Source organism: Salmo trutta, chromosome 4 (genome assembly GCF_901001165.1).
Source record: "Salmo trutta chromosome 4, fSalTru1.1, whole genome shotgun sequence".
In the NCBI taxonomy this organism is placed as follows: domain Eukaryota; kingdom Metazoa; phylum Chordata; class Actinopteri; order Salmoniformes; family Salmonidae; genus Salmo; species Salmo trutta.
This window is the reverse complement of record NC_042960.1, coordinates 65,351,191-65,373,596: the sequence shown is the minus strand read 5'-3', so window position 1 is coordinate 65,373,596 and position 22,406 is coordinate 65,351,191. Positions and strand designations below refer to the sequence as shown.

Here is a 22,406-nt window from a genome sequence, read left to right as displayed (position 1 = left end):
ATAGGACAAAAAGCCTTTTCCGGCATCACCAGATACTAAGAAAGTTAACATTTTCACATTCAACCAGATTTATTACATTGATTAGAGAGATTATTTTATTTACATATTAGACAGTTATAGTATAAAATCCAGTCATTAAAGCTCACTGTGTTTTATCCCCCCGCAACCTTGTCTGTCCTGCAACAAACTGTACCAAGTGCTATTTTTATCAAATCAATTTCATTCAATTCTGTACTTCAGTGAGACGGTCAAAGGTCAAAGCAGGTGTTTGCCAAGCTCATCAGTCCTATTCCAGCCAAGCTCCTCTGGCCCCAGTGGCAGTGACGTGACAGACCTCTACATCGGCCCCCAGTCTCTGTAGCTCATCCAGCCAGATCTGTTGCTTCTGGGACAGTTTGTCGCTAGGGCCCTTCACCTCCACCAACTGGAACAATAGAATATGATAGAATTCATAGAATAGTAGATCTGCTGCTTCTGAGACAGTTTGTCGCTAAAGCCCCTTTACCTCTCATCAACATGTCATCATGGGACAAATAGATAGACCTTCTAGTCATCTCAAATAAATGTGTTTAATTCCACAGCCCCAGGCAGGCCTAGACAGTCCTGTGAGCTCACCTTGTAGGTGTTGTTGGATGTGTTCCACACCACTAGGTCAGGCAGTCCTGCTCGACAGTGTCTGTAGTCCTTGGCCATCCTAGTGATCATCCCTCCCAGAAACGATCCACCCAGACAAGACACGAGACTCTGCAAAGAGAGGAGACCACAGAGGGTTAGACCAGCTCAGTAGCATTACAGTAGCCAGGTAAACAGCACTTTGTTCAATGTGAGAGCAGGTTAGTTTAACCAGGCTACAATTACATGAGATTTACCATAACACAATAACCATGTTACTAACACATCGTTATACATGGAGGTGAAATCATAGCATAGGCTTTATAATGACTAATCTGAAAGTCAATATTTATTCAACTTAGCAGACGCTTTTCAACTTTAAAGTAAAGGGAGTTATTTGTCACAGATGCTATTGCGGATGTAGCGAAATGGTTGTGTTTCCAGCTCCAACAGTGTAGTAATATCTAACAATTCACACAATCTAAAAGTAAAATAATGGAATTAAGGGATATATAAATTATAGGATGAGCAATTTCGGACTGGCATAGACTAAAATACAGTAGAATAAGAATACAGTATATACACATATGAGATGAGTAAAGCAAAAATATGTAAACATTATTAGAGTGACTAGTGTTCCATTACTAAAGAGGCCAGTGAACCCACAACCTTGGCGTTGCGAGCACCGAAGCTACTTTTACCAACTGAACCACACTGGTCCACGTGGTAAGTCAATGACAAACAAGACTGTCTGTACCGACAATGCGTCATCCAATCGGTTTTGAAGTGAGCCTTAACTGTGGTTACCTGTGCCCGCTGCAGGGATGCGAAGCGCTCCCAGTTGACCAGTGAACACACCCTCCCCTCCTGATTGGTCCAGGCCTCGGCCATCAGGTTGTGCAGCGTCTCAATGGACGCCTCACAGAGCACCTGCACACGCGTCTCTATCGCCTCCCTCCGGTTCCCATAGAAACAGTCTGTGAAGAGGTCCAGTGGGCAGGGCTAGGAGAGGAACAGGAGGGATGAGAACATATCAATATATGCCTCGTAGCAGACACTTTTATCCACAGAGTCTGACAGTACAGTGAGGGCATGTAGGTTAAGGTATACGTGAGCCTTGTGGGAATTGAACTGACAACCTTGGTGTCGTTACTGCCACACTTCAACCAACTGAACCACAAAAAAAAGGACAGGTTGAGCATGTTAACCTGGTAGGGATTCCGGAAGACGTCTGGAATACCCTCCGTGAAAATGACGTCCCATAACAGAAGACCAAACAGAGTGGAAAACGTGGAGCCCTCTCCATGGATCCCTATAGATAACCAAGAGAAGTTTCAGTCAAACTTCACTTCCATCCATGTGGTAAGGAAGCATTTCACGGTAAAGTCTACACCCAAATAAAATTGTATTAGTCACATGCGCCAAATACAACAGGTGAAGACCTTACAGTGAAATGCTTACTTAACTAACAATGCAGTTAAAAAAATATATAAGAATAAGAAATAAAAGTAACAAATAATTAAAGAGCAGCAGTAAAATAACAATAGTGAGGCTATATACAGGGGGTACCGATACAGAGTCAATGTGGAGGCTATATACAGGGGGTACCGGTACAGAGTCAATGTGGAGGCTATATACAGGGGGTACCGGTACAGAGTCAATGTGGAGGCTATATACAGGGGGTACCGGTACAGAGTCAATGTGGAGGCTATATACAGGGGGTACCGGTCCAGAGTCAATGTGGAGGCTATATACAGGGGGTACCGGTCCAGAGTCAATGTGGAGGCTATATACAGGGGGTACCGGTACAGAGTCAATGTGGAGGCTATATACAGGGGGTACCGGTACAGAGTCAATGTGGAGGCTATATACAGGGGGTACCGGTACAGAGTCAATGTGGAGGCTATATACAGGGGGTACCGGTACAGAGTCAATGTGGAGGCTATATACAGGGGGTACCGGTACAGAGTCAATGTGGAGGCTATATACAGGGGGTACCGGTACAGAGTCAATGTGGAGGCTATATACAGGGGGTACCGGCACAGAGTCAATGTGGAGGCTATATACAGGGGGGTACTGGTACAGAGTCAATGTGGAGGCTATATACAGGGGGTACCGGTACAGAGTCAATGTGGAGGCTATATACAGGGGGTACCGGTACAGAGTCAATGTGGAGGCTATATACAGGGGGTACCGGTACAGAGTCAATGTGGAGGCTATATACAGGGGGGTACCGGCACAGAGTCAATGTGGAGGCTATATACAGGGGGGTACCGGTACAGAGTCAATGTGGAGGCTATATACAGGGGGTACCGGTACAGAGTCAATGTGGAGGCTATATACAGGGGGGTACCGGCACAGAGTCAATGTGCGGGGGCACCAGTTAGTTGAGGTAATATGTTCATGTAGGTAGAGGTATTAAAGTGACTATGCATAGATAATAACAGAGAGTAGCAGCAGTGTAAAAGAGGAGGGGGGGGGGGCAATGCAAATAGTCTGTGACAAATACAATTAGAAATTACATTTGATTACATTTCTAAGTACAGGTTCATGTGACAACAGGAGAACTTTACTGAACTTGCTGTTTTCAATCGTTTTTTTTTTTTTTTACTGTGAGAGCTCTGGTTTATATGTCAAATACACTTAAAACATGAAAACTTGATGATTTAAAAGAAGCAAAAAAAAAAAAAACAGGAAACTATAAAAGAAGTGAAGCAGAAGACCTTGGTCGAAGCCTTGCCGACGGTAGTGTGCCAATGACAGCTCTTCCACAGAACACATGACAGTGGAATATCCTCCCTCTGCCCCCTCCTCAGCAGGCATGAGGAACACATTCTTCCCTGTCCCCCCCTCGTGGGGGAAGAGCTGCCCTCGGATAGTGACCTAGTAGACACAAACACACAGACATAAACAAAAACACACAGACACAATAGCACACACAAAACAAGTCTGTTTTTTAATTAGTTTTATTTACCCTTCATTTAACTTGTTCTCAACTAGCCTACCTGGTTAAATAAAGGTGAAATAAAAAATAAATAAATAAACTGGGAAAGTCAGTTAAGAACAAATTCTTATTCAGAATGGACGGCCTACACCGGCCAAACCCTAACCCGGACGCCACTGGGCCAATTGCGCACCGCCCTATGGGACTCCCAATCACGGCTGGTTGTGATACATCCTGGAATCAAACCAGGGTGTCTGTAGTGACGCCTCTAGCAGTGCCTTAGACAGCTGCACCACTCGGGAGCCCCTTAAAACTGCTTGACGTTTAGGAAGTCAAAAAGACATCATCAGTGATGTAATGAAGCATAAACTCAAGTAAACCAAGTTTACTCTCCTTTATATTTTGGGAATATAATTGACCCACCTCTTATCTAACGTTTTAGTTTTTTTTTTTGCATTAGCGTTTACTTAACTTGATAACAAAGATTGTCATCTCGATCATCGCTTATAATTTATCCATCTCTAAATATAATGTATATTTCATCAGTGACAGAAGTGACTCACATGAGTGACGTCGTTGATGTGGATGGTGGGCAGGTCACTGAGTACAGGGTGGTAATTCTTGTAGCTGGGGGATTCCTTCATCCTATTGGCTCTCTGGTGGAGTGAAAGCTGGTGGCCGGTCCTCACCAAGGGGTCAGCGAGACCGTCTCTGATGGCCCTGATAGCCTGGGATTGATACATGGGGAATTTCAATTCAATTCATGCTAATTACTGCTAGGACACAGACAAAAAGACACACGTTTAATAAATACCACGTATAACAACAGTGCAAAGTGAAATCCAGACAAACATTAACAAAGTGCAATAGTCCATAAGTTCAGGAAGATCCATGGGACAAAGTACTTAAGAGACGGTGTGGTTGACTGACCTGTTCAGGTAGTTTGAGATTGACTGACCTGTTCAGGTAGTTTGAGGTGCTGCTGGAGGTTGAGTGGCTGACTGATCTGTTCAGGTAGTTTGAGGTTGACTGACCTGTTCAGGTAGTTTGAGATTGACTGACCTGTTCAGGTAGTTTGAGGTGCTGCTGGAGGTTGAGTGGCTGACTGACCTGTTCATGTAGTTTGAGGTTGGGCTAGAGGTTGACTGACCTGTTCAGGTAGTTTGAGGTGCTGCTGGAGATTGAGTGCCAGTCTGTCCCACCATCGCCCCCTGCTGTCTGGACAGTAGACTGACTGGGCCAATAGGGAGCGCAGCTCCTTCACCGCTTCCTGGAACACAACCAATCTGAATCAATACATTACACTACACACTGCTGTGTGTGTGTGTGTGTGTATATGTATGATATATATATATATATAATATATGCATGTGTGTGTGTATATCTTGGTATATTTTTTATTTATTTATTTTATTAATTTAACCTTTATTTAACCAGGTAGGCAAGTTGAGAACAAGTTCTCATTTACAATTGTGACCTGGTCAAGATAAAGCAGGCAGTTTGACACATAAAACAACAGAGTTACACATGGAGTAAAACAAATATACAGTCAATAATACAGTAGAAAAATAAGTCTATATACAAAGTGAGCAAATGAGTTGAGATAAGGGAGGTAAAGACAAAAAAAGGCCATGGTGGCAAAGTAAATACAATATAGCAAGTAAAACACTGGAATGGTAGATTTGCAGTAGAAGAAAGTGCAAAGTAGAAATAGAAATAATTGGGTGCAAAGGAGCAAAATAAATAAATAAATACAGTAGGGGAAGAGGTAGTTGTTTGGGCTAAATTAATAGATAGGCTATGTACAGGTGCAGTAATCTGTGAGCTGCTCTGACAGCTGGTGCTTAAAGCTAGTGAGGGAGATAAGTGTTTCCAGTTTTAGAGATTTTTGTAGTTCGTTCCAGTCATTGGCAGCAGAGAACTGGAAGGAGAGACGGCCAAAGGAGGAATTGGCTTTGGGGGTGACCAGAGATATACCTGCTGGAGCGCGTGCTACAGGTGGGTGCTGCTATGGTGACCAGCGAGCTGAGATAAGGGGGAACTTTACCTAGCAGGGTCTTGTAGATGACCTGGAGCCAGTGGGTTTGGCGACGAGTATGAAGCGAGGGCCAGCCAACGAGAGCGTACAGGTCGCAGTGGTGCGTAGTATATGGGGCTTTGGTGACAAAACGGACGGCACTGTGATAGACTGCATCCAATTTATTGAGTAGGGTATTGGAGGCTATTTTGTAAATGACATCGCCGAAGTCAAGGATTGGTAGGATGGTCAGTTTTACGAGGGTATGTTTGGCAGCATGAGTGAAAGATGCTTTGTTGCGAAATAGGAAGCCAATTCTAGATTTAACTTTGGATTGGAGATGCTTAATGTGAGTCTGGAAGGAGAATTTACAGTCTAACCAGACACCTAGGTATTTGTAGTTGTCCACATATTCTAAGTCAGAACCGTCCAGAGTAGTGATGCTGGACGGGCGGGCAGGTGCAGGCAGCGATCGGTTGAAGAGCATGCATTTAGTTTTACTTGTATTTAAGAGCAGTTGGAGGCCACGGAAGGAGAGTTGTATGGCATTGAAGCTCGTCTGGAGGGTAGTTAACACAGTGTCCAAAGATGGGCCAGAAGTATACAGAATGGTGTTGTCTGCGTAGAGGTGGATCAGACTCACCAGCAGCAAGAGCGACATCATTGATGTATACAGAGAAAAGAGTCAGCCCAAGAATTGAACGCTGTGGCACCCCCATAGAGACTGCCAGAGGCCCGGACAACAGGCCCTCCGATTTGACACACTGAACTCTATCAGAGTAGTAATTGGTGAACCAGGCGAGGCAATCATTTGAGAAACCAAGGCTATTGAGTCTGCCGATGAGGATGTGGTGATTGACAGATTCGAAAGCCTTAGCCAGGTCTATGAATACGGCAGCACAGTATTGTTTCTTATCGATGGCGGTTAAGATATCATTTAGGACCTTGAGCGTGGCAGAGGTGCACCCATGACCAGCTCTGAAACCAGATTGCATAGCGGAGAAGGTGCGGTGGGATTCGAAATGGTCGGTAATCTGTTTGTTGACTTGGCTTTCGAAGACTTTAGAAAGGCAGGGCAGGATAGATATAGGTCTGTAGCAGTTTGGGTCAAGAGTGCCCCCCCCCCCCTTTGAAGAGGGGGATGACCGCAGCTGCTTTCCAATCTTTGGGAATCTCAGACAACACGAAAGTGAGGTTGAACAGGCTAGTAATAGGGGTTGCAACAATTTCGGCAGATCATTTTAGAAAGAAAGGGTCCAGATTGTCTAGCCCGGCTGATTTGTAGGGGTCCAGATTTTTCAGCTCTTTCAGAACATCAGCTAACTGGATTTGGGAGAAGGAGAAATGGGGAAGGCTCGGGCGAGTTGCTGTGGGGGGTCCGGTGCTGTTGACCGGAGTAGGGGTAGCCAGGTGGAAAGCATTGCCAGCCGTAGAAAAATGCTTATTGAAATTCTCAATTATAGTGGATTTATCGGTGGTTACAGAGTTTCCTATCCTCAGTGCAGTGGGCAGCTGGGAGGAGGTGCTCTTATTCTCCATGGACTTTACAGTGTCCCAGAACTTTTTTGAGTTTGTGTTGCAGGAAGCAAATTTCTGCTTGAAAAAGCTAGTCTTGGCTTTTCTAACTGCCTGTGTATATTGGTTTCTAACTTCCCTGAAAAGTTGCATATCACGGGGGCTGTTTGATGCTAATGCAGAACGCCACAGGATGTTTTTGTGTTGGTTAAGGGCAGTCAGGTCTGGAGAGAACCAAGGGCTATATCTGTTCCTGGTTCTAAATTTCTTGATATGAATGTGTGTGTGTGTGTGTGTGTGTATATCTTGGTATATGAATGTGTGTGTATATCTTGAAAAATGAATGTGCGTGTGTATATCTTGGTATATGAATGTGTGTGTGTATATGAATGTGTGTGTGTATATCTTGGTATATGAATGTGTGTGTGTGTATGAATGTGTGTGTGTATACTGTAACAGTACCTGTTTGCCACATAATACACACGCAGCTCTTGCTCCTTACCTTCTTGATCTCCAGAACTTTCCACAACTAGTCAAATGTATTCCACACACCTGACTTCCCCTTTACCTCCTGAGCAACCAGTAAAACATTCCCCCGTTTCGAGTCACGTCCTCTGCATCCATTTTACTGTCACATGTGTTCCGGTGTTCAGAGTTTGTTATAACCACTTTACTAATGTGATTATGATATGCTATAAGGTCAGGCCCTATTGGCCACGTGCATTCGATGCACACGTGTCACATAAAGAGATCCAGGGTTGAGGGAATATTTTCCTAAATAAATTAGGGAATTCGGTAAACAGAACTTTTCAATGAGAAATGGCTGTAATTATGTTGCAGTTCAGCAACAAGGACAGCGTGATAAACACTGTGGATGTTCTGTGGTGGTCGCTGCAGCAGAGACAGCGTGATAAACACTGCTGATGTTCTGTGGTGGTCACTGCAGCAGAGACAGCGTGATAAACACTGTGGATGTTCTGTAGTGGTCGCTGCAGCAGAGACAGAGTGATAAACACTGTTGATGTTCTGTGGTGGTCGCTGCAGCAGAGACAGTGTGATAAACACTGCTGATGTTCTGTGGTGGTCACTGCAGCAGAGACAGTGTGATAAACACTGCTGATGTTCTGTGGTGGTCGCTGCAGCAGAGACAGCGTGATAAACACTGCTGATGTTCTGTGGTGGTCGCTGCAGCAGAGACAGTGTGATAAACACTGCTGATGTTCTGTGGTGGTCGCTGCAGCAGAGACAGCGTGATAAACACTGCTGATGTTCTGTGGTGGTCGCTGCAGCAGAGACAGCGTGATAAACACTGCTGATGTTCTGTGGTGGTCGCTGCAGCAGAGACAGCGTGATAAACACTGCTGATGTTCTGTGGTGGTCGCTGCAGCAGAGACAGAGTGATAAACACTGTTGATGTTCTGTGGTGGTCGCTGCAGCAGAGACAGAGTGATAAACACTGCTGATGTTCTGTGGTGGTCGCTGCAGCAGAGACAGCGTGATAAACACTGCTGATGTTCTGTGGTGGTCGCTGCAGCAGAGACAGCGTGATAAACACTGCTGATGTTCTGTGGTGGTCGCTGCAGCAGAGACAGTGTGATAAACACTGCTGATGTTCTGTGGTGGTCGCTGCAGCAGAGACAGAGTGATAAACACTGTTGATGTTCTGTAGTGGTCGCTGCAGCAGGGAGGACAGAGAGACAACGGGTCACCAAGTCCCTCGCTGTCGTTTTTTCTTTTTTTTTTTACACAGCGCAGCAAGTCTGAGTCCGGCCCGGCACAATCAAATCAATTGCGGTCGGATTCCCTCTAGTCATCTGTGTGTATTAATTATTTCATCAAACAGTGCACTTGAAGCATCAGACAAGGTCAGTGCATAAAGTTGATTTGATTAAAACACATAGGATGTGTCTATATATGGAACAATACACGTTGGTCGATAGAACAGACCATTATATATATTTTTTGTCTGGGACAGTCCTAGTGTGTATCGAGGTATACGATGTGTCTGCATCCACCTTGTAGCAACGTAGTCTCTGTAGTACTTCTACTCCCCTGGACAGGATGCGTGTGTAGGCCCACCCTGTGGTGAAACAGCGCAGGAACACTGGCAGCGCTTCCTGGTGGCTACACACACACACACACACACACACACACACACACACACACACACACACACACACACACACACACACACACACACACACACACACTTTAGGTTTGGCTGGCAAATGGCTGTCGACCAATGTCAACGATAACGTTGCTTATCAAGCGATTATTTTGTGTGTGTGTGTGTGTGTGTGTGTGTGTGTGTGTGTGTGTGTGTGTGTGTGTGTGTGTGTGGAGGGGGGTTGCATTTGGCTGTGCAGGCCAATGTGAGATCCGCATGGCCACATATCAAAGATTGACAAAGAGGGATGAATATGCCGCTAGTGGTCCCCACCTGAGGTCGTACGTCTTGCTCATCTCCTGCCAGGTCGTCTTGGCTGCAGTGTACAGTGCCAGAGCGTCCTCCCAGTGGCCTGTCTGCATGGCTGTAATCACCTCTTGCAGCGCTCGCATCGCCGCCTCATACCTGACACAACAGGACAGAGAGGCGCTGAATCCAACGACACAATCAAATCAACGTTTATCCGTCGCGTAAACCGGTTTTTTTTGCAGACGTTATCACCGGTGTTGTTTCCAGCTCCCAAAAATGAAGCAATATCTAGCGACACAATAACAATACACGCAATCTAAAAGTTAAAAAGAACAAAGACATTAAGACAGAAATATTACAAGTCTAGGACCCAGAGTCAGAGTGAGAGTATGAATACATCTACACCAAGTTGGACAAAATATTAGGAACATCTGACCAGGTGAAAGTTATGATCCCTCATTGATGCCACCTGTTCAATCCACTTCAATCAGTGTAGATAAAGGGGAGGAGACAGGTTAAAGAAGGATTTATAAGCCTTGAGACTACTGAGACATGGATTGTGTATGTGTGCCATTCAGAAGGTGAATGGGCAAGACAAAATATTTAAGTGCCTTTGAACGGGGTATGGTAGTAGGTGCCAGAATGCACCGGTTTGAGTGTCATGAACTGAAACCCTGCTGGGTTTTTCACGCTCAACAGTTTCCCGTGTGTATCAAGAATGGTCCACAACCTAAAGGACATCCAGCCAACTTGACACAACTGTGGGGAAGCATTGGAGTCAACATGGGCCAGCATCCCTGCGGGAACGCTTTTAACACCTTGTAGAGTCCATGCCCTGACTAATTGAGGCTGTTGTAAGGGCAAGACAGGGTGCAACTCAATATTAGGAAAGTGTTCCTAATGTTTTGACACTCAGTGTAAATGTTAATGGTGTATATAGACAAAAGGGACAGTATATATGAAAAGAAGAGTTATGTACAGCAGTAATTATATAGGATGGGCCTTGACTATTTACTTATTACCGACGCGGTAACAAACCTCACAACCCCAAACTGTTCACACTCCTCTTGTTGGCGGAGAGAACATTTTTGCAGTTTTAAAGTTAATGTCCTGCAATTCTACACATTTTGCATTGGGCAGAGATTTTTGTTTGTTTGCTGTTTTAAAAGCTAATTTACTGCAATTCTGATATGATATCAGGGATCGAAGTGAGTACATTTAAAAAAATAATTGTCATCCGGACCCGCGGTCCGTATTGACCCTGTTTTGGGTGCGAATCAGGACCGCGTTCCGCCAATTGAGCATGGACGAGCCATAACTAGAATACAGTATATACAGTGCCATCAGAAAGTAATCACATCCCTTGACACATTTCGTTGTGTTTCAAAGTGGGACTAAAATAGATTTAATTGTCATTGTCAACAATCTACACAAAATACTGTAACGTCAAAGCGGAAGAAAAATTCTATCATAAAAAAAATAATAATAATAATAATTTCATCTAACACAAATATATGTTGATTAGATGAGTAGTCCACCCACTGAGTCAATACATGTTAGGGCTCCCGAGTGGTGCTGCGGTCTAAGGCACTGCATCTCAGTGCTTGAGACGTCACTACAGACACCCTGGTTCGAATCCAGGCTGTATCACAACCGGCTCTGATTGGGAGTCCCATAGGGCGGCACACAATTGGCCCAGTGTCGTCCGGATTTGGCCGGTGTAGGCCGTCATTGTAAATAAGAATTTGTTCTTAAAGGTTAAATGTTAAAAAAAAATGTAAATAACAAAAATGTTAGAAGCACCTTTGGCAGTGATTACACCTGTGAGTCTCTAAGAGCTTTACACACCTGGATTATGCAAATGTACCTATTATTCTTCTCAGAATTCCTCAAGTTCTGTCGAATTGGTTATGAACAACCATTTTCAGGTCTTGCCATAGATTTTCAAGCAGATTTAAATAAAAACTGTGGCGCTATCTATCCACGGTTTGGTTTGAATAAGTTTGACGACCGCAACCTTTCCCAGTCCACGTGATCAGAACAGTCTTGAAGCATAGATTCCGATTGGTCAGACCAATGTTGAACGGTCCTTACCACGGGTGCTTCCTGCTTAAGTTTCTGCCTATTGGCGGGGAGGAGCAGGGTGGAGGCGTTGTCTGATTTGCCAAAGGGAGGGCAGAGGATGACCTTGCAGTCGTCCCTGAAAGGAGAGTAACAACAGTTTTCCTCAGATTTCCTTTATTAAAGTCCCCAGCTACAATAGTCCCCGGCCTCAGGATATGTGGTTTCCAGTTTGCAGCCTCAGTTCCTCAGTCCCTTGAGAGCCGTCACAGTGTCAGCTTGGGGGGGGGGGGGGGGAATTTACATGGCAGTAACAATAACCAAAGAAAGTTATCTCGGAAGGTAATGCAGTCGGCATTTGATGGTGAGGTATTCCAGATCAGGAGAACAAAAGGACTTACGTTACCACAATCACACCGTGAGTTGTTAATCATAATCATATCCCTCCACCTGTTTTTCCCCAGAGTTCTTTCTTGCTGTCCGAGCGATGAACTGAGAATCCCGCTGGCCGTGTGGATGGGGATAATTTATCCAGAGAGAGCCATGATTCCGTAAAACCGATTTTTCCGTCCCTTGTGTCTCTCGGAATGAAGTTCCTCGCCCTAATGTTCAGAGACTGAATGTGAGCGAGTAATATACACGGAAGCGGTGGGGTCCTGAGACTGACTAGGACCCCACTTCTCTGGCGTCTACGTTTTGCCTCAGAGAATCCAAAACAATGGATCCAGGTCAGGGAAATCAAATTTCTGGTGTGTGACCGCCAATCTAATGTCCAAAAAGTTATTTTGGGCTGTAGGTAATAATACTAGAATAATACTAGAAACGTTCTGAGCAAATAATGTAAGAAACACAACGACAAAAACAGAAATACTGCAAAGCTGGCTAGGAGCTGGAAACAGGGTGACTGTGTCGTTTCGGAGCCATCTTGTTAATATTGGCAGAATGTGTGCCAGAGTCTGGACTAATGGTAGCGCTGCTGATTACGGACTACATATCCGCCTGGTGTCTAGGCTTTTCATGTCTGTGTGTGCCCCTTCTACATGCATCTCCCTCTCTCTCCTTTCCGATCTTTAAGCAATAAGGCATAAAAAACCCAGGGATTATTGTAAGAATAACAAAGGACTAAGGGCTGTTCTTAGGCACGACGGGAAGCGGAGTACGGTGGAGATGGCAACAACAACAAAAAAATGGCACAATTGTTGCAAAGATCAGAGAGGCGGGCAGCAATGTTTATACAAACGAAAAATAATGTCTAGATACTTTTTTCCGGGTGACATGAAGTTCATGAATTGCCTGGCCTGGGCTGTGGGACAGTGGATGTGCATTGAACTGTTAACAGGCATTACCTGGGGATTGTCGTGAATAAGTCCCTGCTATCAATCAATCAGCATCTAGGACCCAAACATCCCATTTTATAATAACACTTAGATAGCCTATGGAACGCACACCTAAATAAACAATAAACATTTGAGGTTGATCAATCAGTGTCCACAGCACTGACCAATGAGATCTGACCCAAATCCACTGTAAATCTATACTCTAACCTGATAAGATCTTCTCTATCCAGGAACAGTTTGGCTCTGCGCTGTATGGTGTAGTCAGGGAAGGCCAGTCGGCCAGAGTTGACCAGTAGGATGGTGTAGAGCTGACCCTGACCCCCTCCGGCCGTCTCCTCCTCCTCCAGACCGTCTGTCAGGGAGAAGAGGAGGAGGACGCGAGAGAACACAGCCCTGGGGCCGCGATGCAGACGAACACAGGAACCAGCTAGCTGCTTTGCCCTGGAGAGGAGAGATTATTAGTGTAGGAGTGTGCCTGAGGACGGTTGTGTGTTTAAGGCAGATGACCTCGTCACATATGCAATCCCCTGCCTGCGTAGGAACGAATGCCTGTCCCAATGTAACGCCCTTCTGTACACTTTATCCCATTCCATCAGTCTCCCATTCCGCCAGTCTCCCATTCCGTCAGTCTCCCATTCCGCCAGTCTCCCATTCCGCCAGTCTCCCATTCCGCCAGTCTCCCATTCCGCCAGTCTCCCATTCCGTCAGTCTCCCATTCCGCCAGTCTCCCATTCCGCCAGTCTCCCATTCCGCCAGTCTCCCATTCCGTCAGTCTCCCATTCCGCCAGTCTCCCATTCCGCCAGTCTCCCATTCCGCCAGTCTCCCATTCCGCCAGTCTCCCATTCCGTCAGTCTCCCATTCCGTCAGTCTCCCATTCCGTCAGTCTCCCATTCCGCCAGTCTCCCATTCCGTCAGTCTCCCATTCCGCCAGTCTCCCATTCCGCCAGTCTCCCATTCCGCCAGTCTCCCATTCCGCCAGTCTCCCATTCCGCCAGTCTCCCATTCCGTCAGTCTCCCATTCCGCCAGTCTCCCATTCCGCCAGTCTCCCATTCCGTCAGTCTCCCATTCCGCCAGTCTCCCATTCCGTCAGTCTCCCATTCCGCCAGTCTCCCATTCCGCCAGTCTCCCATTCCGCCAGTCTCCCATTCCATCAGTCTCCCATTCCATCTGTCTCCCATTCCATCAGTCTCCCATTCCGTCAGTCTCCCATTCCATCAGTCTCCCATTCCGCCAGTCTCCCATTCCATCTGTCTCCCATTCCATCAGTCTCCCATTCCGTCTGTCTCCCATTCCGTCTGTCTCCCATTCCATCAGTCTCCCATTCCGTCTGTCTCACATTCCGTCAGTCTCCCATTCCGTCTGTCTCCCATTCCACCAGTCTCCCATTCCATCTGTCTCCCATTCCATCAGTCTCCCATTCCATCAGTCTCCCATTCCATCAGTCTCCCATTCCGTCAGTCTCCCATTCCGTCAGTCTCCCATTCCGTCAGTCTCCCATTCCGTCAGTCTCCCATTCCGTCAGTCTCCCATTCCGTCAGTCTCCCATTCCATCTGTCTCCCATTCACTAATGTCTATCCCTTTCAATTAAAAATAATAAAAGGCCAGCAGAAAAAAGGGTGGGACATATTGCTGTGAATGACTCTAGAATATGTCACTAGAGCCCCTCCCCTCTCACCTCTTTAGTATGACAGTCCCAATGTTGTTCTGTCCAGGGGCCAGGGCGAACAGAGACCTCTGTCTGCTCAGCTTCAGGAGTCCCTCCACCAGCTGATGTTTCTGGGTACCAGACCCAGGGCCCCCCAGGTGGAACGTCTTAGCCAGGCTACGGAGCTCCGGAGCGGGCAGCAGGTCCAGCACCTCCTCCAGATCTTGGAGGTCACTGTCTGGAAAACAGTTGAGGATGTTGGGCATTGGATGGTAGGGGTTGGTTAGGGTTGAACATTTGAGTGACTTCCCACTGTTAGCGTGACAGAGTGGAAATTCAACCCTCCGCACCATTAACACAACACACTCAAGAAGCACAGTCAATACTGACTCAGTAAAGACATGTCTGCATCCAGGGCTTCAGCACCTCTAGATCCCCGGAAGGCAGTAGCAATGCACTTAGCCATCCACTACATTAGCATTTAGCATAATACCATTCGAGACCTTTCAACAATTAGCATAATACCATTCAAGACCTTTCAACAATTAGCATTTAGCATAATACCATTCAAGACCTTTCAACAATTATCATTTAGCATAATACCATTGAAGTCCACTCATTCAACTGTTGGTAGGAAGCCTCCTTTCACCAGGTCCTGAGCTACAAGTCCTAGATCAGCCTAGTGTTAGCATAACACCATTCAAGTCCATTCAACAGTTAGCATGTAGCATAAAACAATTCCAGTCCAATCAATTCACCTGTCTGTAGGAAACCTCCATCCACCAGCTCCTGAGCTACAGGTCCCAGGTCAGTGCTAATCTCATTATAGTTTAGCTTGTTGACCTGGAGCCACTTCAGTTTCCTCTGGAACAGTCTCACATACAGCTTCTGTCCTGTCACTGAGAGGAAGGAAAGGCAAATTAGCAAGACTGGTTGATGATAAAATAGTAGTAAAAATGCTAAACCTGTACTACTACATGTAATTCTATTGTACATTGTGATTTTATATTATCTTGTGTTATAAATCATGTATGTTCAAAAAACAAATTTGCAGAACACTTTCCTGTAGCCCTTATGTACGCATTCATAAAGCCCTTATAACAGCTATATAAAACATAACATTTGTCATAGACAGTCATGTTTTATTCTACACACCTGACAGACGCTCAAAGCCATGTATGGCTGAAAGGTCTAGTTGATTGAACAGCATCCTATCATCTTCATTCTCCAGCACTGCCTCGAGCACGGTCAGGAAGTTACCCAGGTAGTATGGTAACCGTGGTGACTCTGAATCTTGCTCATCAGTTCTTCTGTCTGTGTCAGGCTCTGTCAGCTGATCACTGCTACCGGTCACTGTGGATTCTTCTCCTTCTCCTTCTTCCTCTAGTTTTACTTTTCTTCTCTGACGCTCCTCCTCGGGCACCTCTGAGCTGCTCTTCAAAAGAGTGTCACAGTTACCAGTTGAAGATTCTTCTGTTCCGTGTTGCTTATCACCATCAGCTGTTGTTGTTGTTGACGTAAGGAGTTGTTTTCTAGTGAGGTCATCATCTGGTTCTTCACCATCTCTCTTCTCACATCTGCCTTTCTTGCTGCGAGTAGACATCCTCTGTGTTTTAACAGAGACCTCTGCTCTCCCTCCTTTCTTCCTCTTGTTCAGTCTGGATGGAGCACAGGACAGAGGTCGCGGGGCCATAGAAACTACCGGAGACAATGATTCTAATTTAGATTCAGATTCTAAACATTCTAAGGTTTCTTCTCTGCTTTCTACCTGAGGTCTGCCCAGTGATATAGTACTGTGACTTTCCACTGTGACATTTGTTGTCTCTGTGTCCATTAAGCATGTTGTCTGGTCACCAAATCCCTGAGGGAGGTGGTTCTCCTTCTGAGAGCTGCTCAGCTCCTCAGACCTTCCGTCTTTCTCTGGGGACTCCTGGATGGTGATGATGTCATCGACCTGCGACTGTAGGTGCTCAGGGGACTTCAGCCTCTGCTTCAGGCCCCTCCTGGAGAGCTTAGAGGACAGCCTGCTACCTATGTCAATGGGCCTGACTACAGTCTTGCTGCTCATCTCTCTGGTGTTTACCTGCTGAGAAGAAGCAGCACCAGACTTTTTAAAGTACGGGCTGGTGTTGACCTCTCGCTGAGGCTTTTCCTCCTTCGCAGAGGAAGGCCCTGTGTCTGGATCATGGACCTTACTGGCCTTCCTGGAAGGAGAGCGAGACGACGCCAGCTTTGTTGTAGTAACAATGTTACAGGCTGAAGCAGTATCAATGGACGCGCCATTTTCCCTCTGAAAGTTCTGACACTGTGAGTCAATGTGTTGGTTTATCCTGAACCGTGGCACAAGCTGACCACACAGAGGACATGGAAGTCTAGGTGGCGGGGCGTTGTTGAAGAATGATGAGATGGAGGCTGTACCAGGACATGCATTGGCACTCTTCTTACCATCTTTACTACTGACTCCTTTTCTCTTTGTTACTGAGAGGCTTCTCTGTTTGCGTTTGTTTCCTTTCTCTGCCATGGTGTTTCAACTGTTGTTGTTTTCCCGTTTTGTCTACAAAAACAGGGGCTGATATTCTATTATGTAGCTATCTTGACAGTAACTTGAAAATGTAGGTCCACCACCAATCTGAAAAGTGAGAGAGGCAACGATTACAGTTCACATAGCTGAGGAACGCTTAACTCCGTTCTCTTATATCGAGGCAGAGTTGAGTTTTGATAACCGGTCGCGGGATTTGATAGCAATAACACTGAGTTACTCACCATCAGTCGATTCTTGTAAAAATAAAAAAAATAAAAAATCACATCTGAAAACGGTTACCTGTACCTAAATTTTACCTGTTCAACTGCCGTTCTTCCACAGGGTGCTGAAATTCATAATTTTTTATAAAAACCTATCGAATACCACCACCGAAATTTCCCGTCATTTGTGTTGCTGGTACTAACGTTACGTAAACGGAGATTCAATTCGCACATTCGCGTTAAGTTAAGCGACACAAATAAAAAGTCAATATTAGGAAGGTGTTCCTAATGTTTGGTATACTCCGAGTATTTCTGTAATGTGACAGTGAGAGAAACCTACTTGCTGAACATTGTTGTCATAAAGACTACACTAACACCATATATTATTTAGTACAATGTCACATCATAAACGTATAATTCCTTCACATTGTAGCTCATCCACTCACCAATGTCACCAGTGGCGTTCACCGCAGATCTTTCATCTAGAATGGGCAATGCGTGGCTGAGTTAGCTAGCTATGATATAGAAACGGTCATACTTGTAATGCATTGCGTTATAATATAATTATTTTTGAGTTTTAGATGAGAAATGAAGCTCTTTGAGTATCCGGCGTGTTATCGTTACAGAACAGCCAGGTTCGCGCGCAAGGCTAGAGCAATCGAGAAAGGATGTTTAGTAGACTCAGGTAGTAGATGACAAATTCATAGATTTAGTGGATTTTCATATATTGGTGAAAAGGGAGGTAATTGTGTGCTTTCACAAAATAGTAATAATAACACAACATAAAACACTTTAAAGTATGAATTGTTAAGACTCTTATTAATTAAGATAATAGGCCTATGATGTGTATATAGCCTACCACTTCTATAGAAATAAATGCAGCATCAACTGCACATAAAAAATAAATGAATAGACAATGCATTGACTACCTGGAAAAATGGCTTGTGTTTTTAAGACCCCAATAAAACAAATCTATGTGCTTTTTTTTTGTTGCTATAGGCCACTCACTTTGACTCTGTCAAGGATGTATGTATAATCTCATGTGGCACAAAGGATCATTTTTATTGACATCAGATGGACCAGACCATTTCATCGGGGTGCTGCCCGCACGTACTGAGGAGAGAATAGAGCCTGCATGGGGTATTCCTTACACATGTTCCAGGGCTACTTGCCCCTGGCTTCCAAATTCACCATATTCCGGGGTTTCTAAGGCAAATCTCTGATCGGGACATAGGCAATAATTTCAAAGGAGCTAAGATCCTATCATCAGTCGATGCTGGTAAGTCGGATATCAGCCTATATTGTTTTGATTAGGAAGCTTAAACAGAAAGAGATCAGTAACATATTCAGTTTGCAAATCTATATCTGAGATCCTTATTATAAAGATATGGTCCTAATGGCACATAGGAATCATGGCACACACCACCAGCCTAATTAGCCTATAACACCCAACCAGCGTGATGCAGTCTCAATGAGAAATCATTCAAATCAAGGTCGATGTTAATTGTGCTTATAAGAACTTAACGGTTTGTCTGTCTGCGATTTACATGGCTATAGATCAATGTGACGAATCGGGATTTTCAGAGAATGGATGAGAATACCATCCCTGCGTTTTACGAAAAACAGGGATAATATGCTGAGTGCAGTGAAAACCCGGATCCGATATAAGAAATAGGTTGGAGATAGAACGAATACGTGCGTTTCCCTGTCCTAGTGCTCGAGGAACAGTTTTCTAACAACACTACCCCTGCAGTTGCGGCAAAAGTTTGGCGTGATCGTTTATCATCTGATTATCTGCAGTGTGCAAATTCAATAATCTCGCGTGAGATTTTATAAAATCCACACTAGCAACAGCATTTGCAACGTCATAATGATCAACAAAAAGTCCTACTACAAATAGCATCAGTCATCCATGCAGTTCAACACCATGGACAGGGACATTTCGCATTTAGATGTGTGTGTTTGGCGGGTATTATTGAACATCGATGTGTAGTGACGCAGTTTTAGAAGAATAAACCATTTGATTTCGCCCACTTGGGGATTGCATGCGTTCCCGTACACCCTTATTTGGTCTAGCTGTGTAAATAGAACTAGTAAACTATATCCTAGGCATAGTAAACCCGATATGCAATTCCAATTATAATTTGACCACGGGTTCATTGCTGTGTTATTCTAGGACTGAGTATAGTGTTGGGATAGGCCAGCCTGAGCCATGGCTCATGGGAAGAAACCAGGGAAGATCACCAGAATCCTGGGACCCAGCCCTTCGTCGTGCCCAGGAGGATCAATAGAGAAGAAGCCAGGGACTATTAGGAGAATATTGGCCCCCAGCCCTCCGCCCAGCCCGGGTCCCACAGGATCCACAGAGGAGTCTAATGAAGGACCTCATGATGAAGGACCTCAGAAAGAAAGACCACAGAGTTTGAAGTGTAAGGGCCCTCCACCCTGCCCTGACCCCCTATCCACAGAGGAGCCTACTATTGAAGAACCCCGGGTTCTGAGCAGCAAAGGCCCAACTGAAAGACTACACGATGGAACTCAGAGTCTGAAGAGTGAAGGCCCTCCTCAGCACTCGCAGAGCACCAGCAATGAGGAACTGGACAATTACAATGATGAGAGGACCCCTGGGCCTGCAGCACCTGTCCCTGTCCCTGCTAGTCCAACACAGGCCCGCCCAACCCAGGCCTACAGCAAAATGACCCAGGCCCAGAACTACCCTCGGCAGTCGGACGCCCAGGCCCAGGCCCAGCCCCGACAGACACAGCAGCATCTCAGAGACAGTCCAATGAGCCTCAGCACCAGGCCCACCTCTGACTCCCCATCCAGTCAGGAGAGACAGTCCAGGGCTGTTAAACAATCACCTGTCCTTACCAGTGCCAGTCCTTACCAGCCGTGTCTGATTAGTCCCTCCAGTTCACCTCTTCCTGTCCCTACTACAGCTAGTGTCTCCTCCAAGCTCTCTCTGAACCTGCCCGGTGACAGAACCACCCCTGACAGCATGGAGGAGGAGGAGGACAGCTGCTCAGAGTACGACAATGTGGGTTCAGATGTGGAAGGTGTGGAGCAAGACATTGATCAGGTGCTGCAGGTGGAAGACCAGGGTATGGAGGTGAGGTACTACCCTGAGCCGCAAGAGGGTATCTATGTGGAACACCAAGACAGAACCTACGTGAAACTTCAAGACGGAACCTACATGAAACTCCAAGACGGAACCTTCGTGGAATGTGAAAACCGAACTTACATAGAAGATGAAGACGGAATGTATGTGAGGCATGAAGATGAAACCTACGTAGAAGAATGTGAGGATGGACCCTATTGCCCCAAGGATTCCACCTATGTAGAAGGTGAGGATGGTACCTATGTGGAGGGTAGCCTGGAGGGGGACAGCCTGGAGGGGGACAGCCTGGAGGGGGACAGCAGCACCACTGTACAATACAAAGCCACCAGGCCACTGTACGGCCCTGAGTCTGAGGAGATGCAGGATAAAGATAGAAAACCCTGTAGCTCTTCTGAGTATTACCATCAGGTCAATGACAATCCACATCAGACACCCAAGGCTGGAGACAAGGAAGAAAAAGAGGAGGTGGAGGGGCAGGAGGAGGTGGAGGGGCAGGAGGAGGTAGAGGAGGTGGAGGGGCAGGAGGAGGTGGAGGGGCAGGAGGAGGTAGAGGAGGTGGAGGGGCAGGAGGAGGTGGAGGGGCAGGAGGAGGTAGAGGAGGTGGAGGGGCAGGAGGAGGTAGAGGAGGTGGAGGGGCAGGAGGAGGTGGAGGGGCAGGAGGAGGTAGAGGAGGTGGAGGGGCAGGAGGAGGTAGAGGGGCAGGAGGAGGTGGAGGGGCAGGAGGAGGAAGAGGAGGTGGAGGGGCAGGAGGAGGAGAATTTCCCAGATGAAACTGGTGAAACAGAGGAAGAGCGGGATGTGACCACGTACACAGAGGAGGAGTCTGAAGAGACAGAGGACAGAGAGCAGGAAAAGAAAACCACTACCAGCCACCAGGAGAATGATGGGGAGAGGATGAGAGAGGGAGAGAGGGAGGGGGAGAGGATGAGAGAGGGAGAGAGGGAGGGGGAGAGGATGATAGAGAGGGAGAGGGTGGGGGCGAGGATGAGAGAGAGGGTGGGGGAGAGGATGAGAGAGGGAGAGAGGGAGGGGGAGAGGATGAGAGAGGGAGAGAGGGAGGGGGAGAGGATGAGAGAGGGAGAGAGGGAGGGGGAGAGGATGAGGGAGGGAGAGATGGTGGGGGAGAGGATGAGAGAGGGAGAGATGGTGGGGGAGAGGATGAGAGAGGGAGAGAGGGAGGGGGAGAGGATGAGAGAGGGAGAGAGGGAGGGGGAGAGGATGATAGAGAGGGAGAGGGTGGGGGCGAGGATGAGAGAGAGGGTGGGGGAGAGGATGAGAGAGGGAGAGAGGGAGGGGGAGAGGATGAGAGAGAGGGTGGGGGAGAGGATGAGGGAGGAAGAGAGGGTGGGGGAGAGGATGAGAGAGGGAGAGAGGGTGGGGGAGAGGATGAGAGAGGGAGAGAGGGAGGGGGAGAGGATGAGAGAGAGGGTAGGGGAGAGGATGAGAGATGGAGAGAGGGATGAGGTGAGGGTGAGAGTGGGGAGAGAGGGAGGAGGAGAGGATGAGAGAGGGAGAGAGGGATGGGGAGAGGATGAGAGAGAGGGAGAGGGTGAAAGAGGGAGAGCGGGAGGGGGAGAGGGTGAGAGCGGGAGAGAGGGAGGGGGAGAGGATGAGGGTGAGAGAGGGAGAGATGGATGGGGTGAGGGTGAGAGTGGGAGAGAGGGAGGAGGAGAGGATGAGAGCAGGAGAGAGGGAGGGGGGGGAGGCTGATGAGAGCAGGAGAAAGGGAGGGGGAGAGGGTAAGAGAGAGGGAGAGGGTGAGAGAGGGAGAGAGGGAGGGGGTGAGAGAGGGAGAGAGAATGAGAAAGGGAGAGAGGGGTGACAGGGACAGGGAAGATGGTAAGGTCTACTCTTTGAGAAACGGTGACACCCCTGAGGACAGTACGATCTCAGTGTGTGTCTCAGAGTCCCCACAAAGGGCCCCGTATAGGGGAAGTGGAGGGGGAAGGGATTGGACTTGTGAGGCCCCTCAAAGGGCCCATAAGGAGGTGAAGAG

General features: G+C 46.7%; 2 protein-coding genes across 3 annotated transcripts; one reads left to right on the top strand and one right to left on the bottom strand.

The window, feature by feature from the left end:
• Positions 1–77: 77 nt before the first annotated feature.
• fan1 (FANCD2 and FANCI associated nuclease 1) lies at positions 78–17,946 on the bottom strand. Of its 2 annotated transcripts, none has more exons than XM_029751812.1 (14): positions 17,739–17,946; positions 15,706–17,179; positions 15,309–15,449; positions 14,581–14,788; positions 13,110–13,343; positions 9,529–9,660; positions 9,104–9,212; positions 4,707–4,826; positions 4,120–4,284; positions 3,336–3,495; positions 1,821–1,924; positions 1,420–1,614; positions 616–744; positions 78–424 (listed from the first exon to the last, which is right to left on the bottom strand). In XM_029751812.1, the coding sequence occupies exons 2-14, from the start codon at positions 17,069–17,071 to the stop codon at positions 287–289; spliced, it is 3,201 nt and encodes a 1,066-aa protein (XP_029607672.1). In that variant the 5' UTR covers positions 17,072–17,179; positions 17,739–17,946; the 3' UTR covers positions 78–286. The 2 variants fall into 2 exon arrangements, with proteins under 2 accessions (XP_029607672.1, XP_029607674.1); XM_029751814.1 differs by lacking the exon at positions 17,739–17,946 and adding an exon at positions 17,314–17,710 and having other exon boundaries at positions 203–424.
• Positions 17,947–18,292: 346 nt separating this feature from the next.
• LOC115193066 (proteoglycan 4) lies at positions 18,293–22,402 on the top strand. The gene is made up of 3 exons (XM_029752050.1): positions 18,293–18,571; positions 19,469–20,875; positions 22,316–22,402. Exons 2-3 carry the CDS (start codon positions 19,505–19,507, stop codon positions 22,400–22,402), a joined length of 1,458 nt encoding a protein of 485 aa, XP_029607910.1. The 5' UTR covers positions 18,293–18,571; positions 19,469–19,504.
• Positions 22,403–22,406: the final 4 nt, after the last annotated feature.

Bases quoted from the DNA above. Each gene is read 5' to 3' on its own strand.
- fan1 (XM_029751812.1), bottom strand. From the start codon at position 17,071: ATGGCAGAGAAAGGAAACAAACGCAAACAGAGAAGCCTCTCAGTAACA. The intron at 13,344-14,580 runs GTGAGAGGGGAG...TCTCCTCTCCAG, and splicing joins GGGACTGTCATACTAAAGAG to GGCAAAGCAGCTAGCTGGTT. The intron at 9,661-13,109 runs GTTAGAGTATAG...CTGTTGTGTCAG, and splicing joins GATAGAGAAGATCTTATCAG to GTATGAGGCGGCGATGCGAG.
- LOC115193066 (XM_029752050.1), top strand. From the start codon at position 19,505: ATGGCTCATGGGAAGAAACCAGGGAAGATCACCAGAATCCTGGGACCC. The intron at 20,876-22,315 runs GTGGAGGGGCAG...TGTGTGTCTCAG, and splicing joins ACAAGGAAGAAAAAGAGGAG to AGTCCCCACAAAGGGCCCCG.